At 40.6% G+C, this 11312-nt stretch overlaps 1 protein-coding gene across 1 annotated transcript; it reads right to left on the bottom strand.

The window, feature by feature from the left end:
- Positions 1 to 948: 948 nt before the first annotated feature.
- On the bottom strand, positions 949 to 10713 carry smpd2b (sphingomyelin phosphodiesterase 2b). The gene is made up of 11 exons (XM_030052408.1): positions 10493 to 10713; positions 6110 to 6292; positions 5928 to 6024; positions 5499 to 5575; positions 4870 to 4963; positions 4314 to 4403; positions 4140 to 4222; positions 3861 to 3993; positions 3660 to 3764; positions 2840 to 3014; positions 949 to 2740 (listed from the first exon to the last, which is right to left on the bottom strand). Exons 2-11 carry the CDS (start codon positions 6157 to 6159, stop codon positions 2316 to 2318), a joined length of 1329 nt encoding a protein of 442 aa, XP_029908268.1. The 5' UTR covers positions 6160 to 6292; positions 10493 to 10713; the 3' UTR covers positions 949 to 2315.
- Between the last annotated feature and the right edge of the window lie 599 nt (positions 10714 to 11312).

Raw genomic sequence — 11312 nt, 5'->3', positions numbered from 1 at the left:
GAATAGAATAGAATAGAATCAAGGTAAACACTGACTCTTTGGTGGAGGTAAATGCGTACACCAGCACTGGCAAAAAGCTGAAATGGCAAAATTAATTTCACTGGAACTCATTGTAAGGGCTTAATGCAGGCCAAGCCCATGTTTATTCCAGTGTTTTCATTAGAGACAAGCCCAACTTGTTAATACTAATCATGGGAAATGGCACTCTCTGACTGCAGTGCTGTGGTCTCTTGGAAGGCTGTATGAGTTGTAATGCATTGTGCAGATACATAAAGGAAACCCAAAACACTTTGAAAGTACCACACCCATGTCTACACCTGTCCTGAGGCGGAGCATGTGCCAGCTGGATTGTGGGATCTGGCAAGCTCCTGGCAGTCAGCCTCATATGATGACTGTCTGTCATTCATGCAAGGGCTGCAGATCAATCAGCTTGATGATTCATTTTGACAGAAGCCAGCACATCTGCAGTTCCTTTGTCACTCCTCAATGTGTGAAATAACATGGCATATAATTTCACGCTTTTATTTAGGTTTAATGATCAAAGCATATAAATTGTATGGCAATTATGGGCGAAACCTCAGCTGACTCCAGAGCTGTTTGCTGTCAAAACCCTCACAATAAACACAACCACATTTGCTGCAGTGGCCGTATGGCTCCAGCTCTGCAGCCAGCTGGTGTCACTGCACTGCACCAATACCGGATTATTTTACAATGTATTAGCCTCATTAAGACACCTTTTATTTCCTTGCTTCTACTCAGCCTCAGACAGCAGGCTTTTCTGGGTGTGATGAAACATCGCCCTCTAGTGGTGAATGTGTGGATAGCTTTCATTCACAAGAATTTGGGGTTAACATGTACAATTAAAATGTGCAAAAGCTGGCTATCAGCTGGCTTCTCATCCACTTCCTGAGTCATGGATTGTGTCATATTAGCAGATCAACCAAAAACCATGAATAAAAATCTTTATTATTGCCTTCACAATAATGTTCAAGATAGTTTAACAGGAATGAAAACAATGAGGTATTATTTGAAATGCTATACATCTTGGTACAATTAAGAGCTGTGCACTACTACAAGATTGCGCAGAGACTGAGGCTGAAGAAGATAGGCTAAATAATCAAAGTAAATCCTTTAAAAACAAGCTTTTGCGAGATCTTTCATTGTTTTATACTGAAAGTGAACTACGTATATGCAATGCTAGCTCATTTCTTAGCGCTTATAACATTAAAAAGGAAATGATTTATCTTGTTAGTCAACTAGGTGGATTAAACACTAAAGCATTTTCCATTTTCCATAAGGATGCAATAAGACACTGTGTAAAATTAGCTGATCTATCTGCTGTACTTAGATCAAGTTAAAGAACCTAAAACATTTTTAGTGCATTCACACTGCTATATTTTGGGCTATATAACACAGGAGCAGAGATTGTCTCCTAACATAAAAGCACTCTGCCGTGCAAGTCAATAAACATGATAAATGAGACATGCAGGGTTTGTCCTTTTCCTGCATTGCATTAAAAAGACCTAACCAGTGTGCTGGAGCCTTTGTCTCTTAGCACTCAGTGATCTGTCAAACCAAAATATTCTATTAACATTGCTACCCACACAGTTTCTGCATCTTCCCTGAGGTGTAGGGATAAAATTTACGTTAGCATTTAAGTAAATAAAAAGCTAAATACAGTCTGTAACTTGAGGCTGCATGGTGTGCATTGGTTCTAACAACATTATGTAAGTTGCACAATTACTTCTGTCTTTCATGTGGTTGTAAGCAGCAAAATTACTTCTATATTATCAAAAAAGAAAGAAAGAAAGACAGAAAAGAAAAAAAAAGAAAAAAAAATGGTCCCACTGGCACAGAGTTTTGGAATCAAGTTGGACCTGAAAGGCCTCACACTTAATTCCCAATCATTTCAAGTCTGGGTACACTATAAAGTAGCTTTAACATACAGATTCACATTCGCATTTATGATGTACAGTATTTAGTAACTTATCACTGCAGGGTGCAGGATGGAACTGCCATATTGTTAAACTGGAAGCATATTTGAGGAAGTGCATGGAGGGAAACCAAGGTTTAAGGTAAAAAGAAACAAGTATTAAAAACAAAGTATAAAAATGTCATAGCATGTGTCCTGCACTACGTTCAAAAATGTCCATCTCTGGTTCAAGCCCCTTCATGATGCATTCTGCAGTAAAAATCTAAATCTCAAGCACATAAAACACATTCAGAACAGCAGCACTCCTCCCAAGGTCCTTCTCAAACCTCATATCAAAGACTTTCCATGAGTCCATGCTGACCCAGTTGCAATGCCTAATGATCTATTCCTCTGGGTCAAAGGCACTGGGGTCCTGGCCCTCGGGGGGCCCTCGCTGGCTGTTGTGAGGATTTACCACCGGAGAGCCACGGAGCCTCTCTTGCAGACTGCCGACAGCCAGCCTCATCTGGTCCTCAGCCCCCTGAAGAGACTTCACTTCCATGGTGTAGAAGATGTACAGCAAAGAGGTAGTCAGCAAGATGGCGAAACACAGCGCACCCAGCAGGTAGAAGGAGATGCGGGGGAAAGGTTGCTCTGCCCCCAGAGCCAACCAGGGCACAGCTGCGATGGCCAGCTCCAGGAAAAGCAGAGCCAGGCCCATCACTCCAGTACGTGTTGCTGTGTAGCGCATCCTTTCAGCACAGTGCAGACCAACTTTGACTTCTGTACGGGCCTCTGTCAGAATGTCTACCAACTCAGCCAACTTGCCTGAAGACATGGGGGAGGAAAAACAAATCAGAAATTTGGGGGGTTCTTTCAAATTGTTTTTATACAAGGCTACGCTTGTGAACTGCCATGGAAAAGTACCTTCAGCACAGTTCTGATCCATATACTTGTCACTTCTGATTTCAGTCTGGGTGAGTGGGTCCAGCCTCAGCTCAGCAGTCAGCGCCTCATGATCAGAGTATGGGAAAGGATGGTCAGGGACAGAACCTTTGGTAGTGGACATGCACTCACACTGAATGTTCACTGTAGAGGAACCCTGGGGAGAGAACATGAAAAAAAAAAAATGTAGGAGTTATTTAAGCAATAACACATGCAACTGCGATTACACCACTGTTTCATTATTAATTCAAAATGTATTTTGTATTAGTAGCTGGGGAGAACATAATTCTGAAAAGAGCAAAATGTAGCTGCTAGCACTGCTGCTATACACCATCACGTAATTTCATGTTCATGTTCTGGTGCTACATGAAAAATACCTTTTTCAAACCCATCAACTTGACAAAATCACAGTAATTCATTGCTGCTGCTTTTTGTTTGACAAACCATTACTGTGTATCAGATGATACAGTTTAGTAGGTCACTTTGTATTAGCTGTATTACAGGTACTTAGGCTAAACAAACTCATACATATAGAGAAATGCAATCAGAGTGCCAGTACTGGCAGATATGGGCACTCACCAGAATGCCTCCCAGCCAATCAAAAAATACAACACTGGAACTGATGGTATATTATCTATTCTATAGTATATCTTTTACAGAACCTACATTATAATATAGCTCTTGAGCACCTCATGTAATAAAAATGGAAATGGTGAACATAAAAAATACCTTGAATATTATGCTGCAATAAATATGACTGGATATAACTAATGTGAATGATGAAACAAATGTTTTCTTCTACCTTGAATAGGATATAGTCTATTCGGATTCCTTTCTCAAAAGGAACGATCTCTTTCTTGCTAATGAAAGGGTTGTCCGCTATTAGAGTCATACCATCCTCACAGCCCTGCAACAGAAACAAAACAACAGTTTTAGAAGGAATCCACAACTTGGTCAGTGTGCTTACAGTATGTATCATGTTTGATTTCTTGTCAGTACCTACATCAAACTTAGCCGTGTCTAAATAAGAGTCCCGGAGGCCTGTGTATGCCCTTAGTAGTCTGTTGCCAAGGTCCTGAGGGTGCATGTTAAGATCGCCGCCTACAATCACCACATCTGCTCCAGCGGAGGTATGGCTAATGGATATAGAGACATTTTTATAAATGATACAAATTAACATCAAGATAAAAATGAATGTGTTCTGAAATTTGTAAGCTGAATGTGAACACTGTAAAACTGTATTCTATGTGTGGACCCCACACATACAATACAGTCCCACTACCGAATGAACTGCTGCAGCTCCCAGGCCTGAACCACTCTGTGAGGTAGATAGGAGTCCTTCTCTCTGCAGTACTCTGCATGCAGCTGAAAACATCCGATCGGGACAGCAGCACATTAATCAACAACCAACCATAACACACATTGTCATTAACAACCGTTTGTTAGCTAAGCTTACATGAGTGACATAAACGTGTGCTGTCAGTCTCCCTATGTTTAAGATGGCCATCCCAACGGCTTTACCTCCAAACCAGTCTCCATGGTGGGCCTGCACAGAGGGAAGATATAGAAACTTAGAGAAAAGGAGACTGGCCTAAAGGATATGCTATGATACAAAGAAAAGGTGTTACTAAGAGTGTACAGGAAGATAAATAACAGGATACTGCATATTAGCTATGATACTGTTTCATTTAGAGGTTTAGAACATTTGCATGATAATCTTTTTCTTTTTCTTTTTCTTGCCAAATTTTAGCAAACAAAAATGAATAAATACAGATTTAGGGAAGTAAGCTTCATTTGTTTAATGTCTAAAACCCCTATGGGTCTTTCTCAATTTTCTTGTGTGTCTTCATAAAGATGTGCTCTGGGCTGACATGTTGCAGAAGTGAAACAAGTTCAACTGCATGAGTCCTCTTTGTCTTTTGGTCAACAGTCACATTAGTTAACCTACTTCAAGTTCTACTTGGAATGAGCATTATTTTTCTGTGTCTGTGTCTCATCCTCTCCAAACTTACCATGTATGGATAACCATTCAGTGAGTAACGATAAAGAAATGCATCATGGATTCTATGTTTGGAGAAAATGGCCAGTCCACTGCCTATGACTCCACTGAAGGGCAAGAGGAAAAGCAACACATGGGTAAGAGTTGTGAGTTACACACAAAACACCTGCTTCAGCAGTGTGCATATTATTGGTGAGTGACTGGGGTGGGGGCAAGGGAGATAAATCACACCCCGGGTTTAAATTTACATTTAATTTATGCTGGAACTTCTATGAGTGACCTCTAGAACTTGTGAAGTCTTCTGGAGTTAACACTTTTATGTGACCTGGAGATTAGAAAAATAGGGCCTTAATCTAAGTCTTGTGCTTTGGTATGGAGGTCAAGAAAGATTTCAGCTGCAAAACACTGAGATAATCCTTTGTGTAACAGCTAATCTTACTCTTCTAGAACTACACTTCAAACACAAAATTCCCAGACATTATTTCCCATGAATGGTTCACTACAGTGTAACTACTCGTTTTTTGGCACAGGAGTGTTAGAATTTCTTGATGAATTTGCATCACAGAGATTAAATGAATGGAATGACTGATTCAAAGGTAACAGGTTGAAAAATAATCTTTAAAATGAAAATAAGAACATTACCTTTTGAAGTAATGAGAGAAGGAATGGCAACTGGCAAGTTTCTTTTTCAAGGACAGATAGTCTTTTTCACTCCATACCTGAAAGAAGAAAAGACCAATGTGTATATCACTTAAAACACACACACACACACACACACACACACACACACACACACACACACACACACACACACACACACACACACACACACACACACACACACACACACACACACAAAAAAACCCCACCAGCAATCTGCATAATTAATATTATTCCTAAGGGGCTGTGACTGGATTTACGGCATAAATTTGGGCTTCATTGTAGAAAAATGATATGGTTAACCAACAGCCCACACATATCCTCATGTCCTCCTCAAACGAGCGTGTGAGATGAACAGGAATGACTTGTGCATGTGCTTGTCTGAGTGAGCATGTGTGCACTTCCACCAACCTCCTGTAGTAAGACAATGTCATGTTCTTCCTTGCACAACATATCCCCGATCATGGCATAGCGCTGAGGACAGTGTTTGCTAAGGTAGCGGATCCCCCTACAAAACAACAACTCCTTTTCATCAGCATGTATCAGAGAACAAAACGAGACAGAAAGGAAGGCTACACAGCACAGCCACTGACCAGCAGTTGAGAGAGAAGACCCGCAGACTGACAGTGTCTCTGTTAGCCATACTGGTGGAGCAGTGGATCAGCAGTCCTGATGATAGCCAGAGCAGTGGCACAGGCTCAGGCTGAGCTGGATCCTGTTCGGGGACTGTAGGATCGGGGCAACAGACTGGAACGGCTGCGGTGTCCGGGACAGCTCTTAAAGGGACAACCAAGATCTGCTGTTAAAGCTGTCGTTTGAGTGTGATTTTGTCATCTATCCACTTCAGGACAAATTCAGTGAGCAGACTGATCTTCAAAACCAGATTTGGAAAATGTCAGGCTTGTTTGCAACTGGAACTCATAATCTACATAATCTGGAGGCAGTCATTCCCTAATATATAAATAGTGTGAAGAGAAGAAAGAGAAAGGAAAAATAATGACAATAGAGATTTAACTGCAGCAATGGGACATGGAGGACTGGCACTTCTAGGTCAAATGTGGCTTGGCCTCTGCATAAATGTGAACTCAAAATGAAGCCTTTATGAGCAGATTGAATAAGTAAGTCTATCTATCTATCACATTAAAATGCAGGGTTCCTACACATTTTCTGTTATAAAATTCCATACTTTTGCAGATGTACATTTCCAGACTTCTTGGTAGATTTTTTTCAGGCTATATCAAACTCCTGACAGCTGCATTACCATCATCTGCCCCTTTGCTTTCGTTGTGCTTTCTGTGTCTTGTCTAGGTTATACTGTCCTGCTCATCCTGGAAGGTCATCCAGCTGCAGAAGGCTGGATGCCGCGTGTCACTTCAATCTAGATTACCTGTTCAGGATACTCTGCTGTTTCTGTTGTTGCCATCTGTCCCAGTTTGCCCTATCTCGCTGTCTCTGTCTCTTTGTCTCTCTCTCTCTCCCCTCCCTGCCAAACCGGTAGAGGTAGATGACCGCCCACCCTGAGTCTAGTTCTACCTGAGGATTCTTCCTGTTAAAGGGGAGTTTTACCTCGCCACTGTCGCCAAGAGCATGCTCAGGAGGGAATCTGTTGGGTTTCTTTGTATTCTTTTCTACTGTAATCTGTAGAGCATGGTCTTTACCTGCTCTACCTGTAAAGCGTCATGTGATAACTTCTGTTGTGATTTGACGCTATATAAATAAAGACTGATTGATTGATTGACCAGTTTAAGTGCGCCAAGTTGTGCCCAAGATGGACCATCTCCAGAGCTTGCTGGACCCGCCCTCAGGCGGGATGCAACAATGTCAGAGAGCTTCGTTGTCCTTCATTGACCAGAAAAAAACTGAACAGCTCTGAAACAGAGCTGCTTACAACCAGGAAATACTGAAGTGAGACACATGAAACATGTATCATAATTTAGAATCTATCTGTGTCAGAACTTATCAGTCAGTGAATCTCGCTGCTCATGGAAAACAGCCATTTCAAGTTGGTCTTGTTGGTTATTTTTGAAAATAAAACAATCCTGTGGGCTGCTGGTGTGGAAGGGAGGAAAAACTGGTCAAGAGAAGTGAACTGTGGAGCTTTGCCACTAGTTAAAGACACATCTTCAAGCAGGTATCCCTGCTGTAATGGAACACAAATCCCAGCTGCACTGAACTAATGTACCAAGTCAAATCTAGTAGAACCAGGTGTGTATGGAAAAAGGTTGCAAATGGCCTTTAAGTCATTTCCTTAAAAAAAAAAAAAAAATTAACACACCCAGGACGGGCGTCTAGAGGACAGTTTAAAAATCTGTGAGCTTTTTGCCCTCTGTGTGACTGCAAATGACTGCCTCACCCATGTTTGATATATCGACCAATTTGGCACATAATTTACACACTGCTTTTGCTTGAGATCCTTCGCAAACCACTTTGAATAATCTGGATGGGTAAGCCACTTACCCAAAAAGGTACATTTGACCATCTTGTAGCCATGGGTGAAATGGGGCTATTGGAGGGAGTAGCTACTGTTGTCCGTTCGCTAAGCTCTACGGCCACAGCACAGAATCGACACACAGTCGAAAGGAGGCATTGTAATTGTTCTCTCCCACGCTCTCTCAATGTAAAACATGTCCTCTTCAAAATGAAAAATGCATTGTGATTTATTTGTTGACTGACTGATTTTAGAATAGTGTAAATAGCAACAATAGTCTTTCCAGACTTCTTCCTTTTCTACATATTTCCAAACCAGGAAATGACCAAAATGATATTCCATACTTCTTCATACTTTTCCAGACTGCGTAGGAACCCTGAAAATTATATGGGAACGGAAGGATAGTGGGGACTCACAGACACAAAAATAAGCATTCATATGAAAACAGCCTACTAAGCAACTAAAAGTGCAATCCAAGCAGACTGCACTCTGACCATGGGTCAAGTTCTTAGCCTGAAATAGTTTTAGGTGACCAGGAATCAGCACAATTTCAATGAAAACTGACAAGCTTATGACTAGAGGACTTTGTTTTGAGCTCATGACATGTTTTATTGATTGGTCTATACACAGATACACCATTCAGATACAGCAACTGCATAAATTATACATCTAGAAAATATGTTCCTGCACGGCATTTTCCTGGAAAGCAGATGTAAAAACGTAATAGCTGTAAACAACACAGTAGGAAAATTAATCTAAAGCTGGACTACATTTTGGATTGCAAAGAAATTGGAGTTGTTCCTCAGGAAGGTCATTTGATGTTATTTGCCTGTAAAGGTTTTTTCATGACTCGACACAACAAAAAATGTCAGTGTCACCTTTACGTAGCATTTGTATTGGCATTTCAGTCCAATCTCAGTTTAGTCAATTATACAGATGGTCCAAAATATGTAATTCTGTCTTTACATTTCTTGAGATTGTCTCCACAGCGGTTTGAAAGAGTCTTGAAATCACTTCTCTGAACCAATCCATATTTTCTAAATGTCCTGCCCATTTCAGCTGGGTCCAAACAATATTTTCCAAGTCCAAAGGCTTTCTATTCATACTGCCTTGTTTTTTCCTTTTTTCTCAAATTGTTTGGATTACTTTCTTTTATGTTTCTTGTCTTATGAATCTATAAACCATAGCAGATGAGTGTATGTTGTTTGTCTGTTAATGATAGGTTAATGATAGTGAATGTCTTATGACCACGACTCAATTCATTACAAGTGTGAAAGTGTATTTACATGATGCACTGTTGTTGAGTGCTATATTACATTTCTTTTCTATTTGATTTTCTTTTGTATTACTTTTTAAATTATTCATATGACACATACAGTTTGTGCTTATTTCCAGTGATATGCTACCTGGAGAATCCCACTTTTCAAGCCCTTTGAGGGTTTTTAGGCAATTCTGCCCCATGTTTCCCTGTTCATTTTATTTTGTATCTTTTATAAAGTTTCTTATATGTGTAAATAAACAGACCAAAACCAAACCAAACCATTCATCTGGTAAATAATACGCAGATACTGCTAAAGCTATAACCTAGTTTACACATTCTATTTTTCCTTTTCCATACCTGCTTATTCCTAATCAGGGTTGCAGGAAGCAAGAGCCTACACATGAGCATGTGGATGATGTGTTACAGTCTCTCTGAGTTGGCCACATCAGGTCTCTACTATGGGCAAGTGCCTATTGGTTTTCAATAAAAGGAGACAAAGCAGGAGGCCTCTGCTTTCAGCCCATTCTCCTGGGAGTGCCAAAACACACTGGCTTTAAGCTAACAGAGCACTGACATTGGAATGCACCTGACACCTATGGTGAAAAGAATGAGGAGCAGATCTTTTGAATAGACCAGACTAGGTATTGAGTATGTGTAAATACTGTGATGGTAAGCAGCAGAAATTCAAATCCTTTGAAACTCCAAATGGCTAAGGCCAGCCTTGAGTATAGCCCATGAGCAGTGCAAAATTCTACACTGTCAAGTCTAGCCAAATGGATCCAGTTGAATGTGTCTCCAGAACATGATGAACTGGGTCCCATCGTGCCACTGTTACAAATCATGATGACTTCCTGGTGGTGTGTGGAAGTCTTGCAGTGGGAAGGCTGAACATTTTAAAAGGAATACAGCAGTGATTCTAACAGGCAGGTGACACTTCTTATAAATACTCTATTACAAGTGACCTAAAAAGCCGTGTCATCTCCTTTTTGCAAGGGTTAAAAAAATAAAACAGACAGTGTAGTACCGCTGGTAGTAGTATTTTGGATGCAAAGCTTCGCTCGACCCTCACCTACTTTCTACATGCTCTATTATTCTTGGTATCATTAACTCCGTTGATGAAATTACTGAAACGCGGTTTTATTTTAGAAATTGTAACATTGGTAAGGTAAGAAGGTTCGCAGTTCTCCATTAAAATGCCGTTAATTACCACAAACTCCGTGACCGTTAACTTGGCTAGGTCTGCCGTTAGCTAGGGTTACACGTCCCAGTGAAAATATTTGAACTTACCGTGCAAAGCTGCAGTGTTGACGTTAGCCTGCGCTAGTGAACTCGTCTGCTAGTCGTGCGGCAGCAGTCAGGACGTCAACAAGCCGCAGAAAGGTTCCTAGATTTGGTTAAATCCCAAACACTTCCTGTTAGCCTGCTGACAGAAAACACTCACAGCTGGTCACAGCATCTCACCCAGTGTAAAGTTCCACTACTGCGTTTTTTTCCTCTTCTACCATGAAGTAACAGTTAATCTACACACTGACATCCGGTTGTGACCTTCAAAATAAACCCTTGAACCAGTGCAAGCACGTATTTTAGAGGGGTTCAGCGCTTTCTGAACAACACAATACCATATGCACACATACAGAACATAATTCAGAATCAATAGTAAATGACCGTAGTTTTTTATTTTTTATTTTTATTTTTTTTATTACTGTTGCTGAAATTGTTCGCCCATACACAATACGTTTGGTTCTTTTGAAACTTTCATACGCTATTTTGAAGGCGAAATCACCAACTTTCCGGTATTGTTTCAGCGATCTTTGGCGAACTCACCAATCTATGATATACTCAATAAAAATATACTCAAGTATATAATACATTAATTGTATTATTTTTAGCGGGACAACTTGACGCTGGTTTCACCCGGCCGCATTTTTCCTCTCCGGAGACCACGTGAAAACCTCGGCCGCGTGGAATTCTGGGAGATGGAGTTCTTTTAGAGTTTATTTATTGCGGTTCATTTAATTAGGTGCATGCCTTGAAAAGGCAACACATCTTAATCTTGTGCATATTTCTTCTTATTATTATTAGTGCCTCCGTCCGAAGGAACGAGGTC

Source organism: Myripristis murdjan, chromosome 5, assembly GCF_902150065.1.
Source record: "Myripristis murdjan chromosome 5, fMyrMur1.1, whole genome shotgun sequence".
In the NCBI taxonomy this organism is placed as follows: domain Eukaryota; kingdom Metazoa; phylum Chordata; class Actinopteri; order Holocentriformes; family Holocentridae; genus Myripristis; species Myripristis murdjan.
Note: the sequence above shows the minus strand (reverse complement) of the source record. Positions and strands in the feature narration are given on the sequence as shown.

Coding starts and splice junctions, on each gene's coding strand:
- smpd2b (XM_030052408.1), bottom strand. CDS start 6,159: ATGGCTAACAGAGACACTGTCAGTCTGCGGGTCTTCTCTCTCAACTGC. Junction 4,223..4,313: donor CACACGTTTATGTCACTCAT/GTAAGCTTAGCT, acceptor GGATGTTTTCAG/CTGCATGCAGAGTACTGCAG. Junction 2,741..2,839: donor GGATCAGAACTGTGCTGAAG/GTACTTTTCCAT, acceptor CCATGTCTTCAG/GCAAGTTGGCTGAGTTGGTA.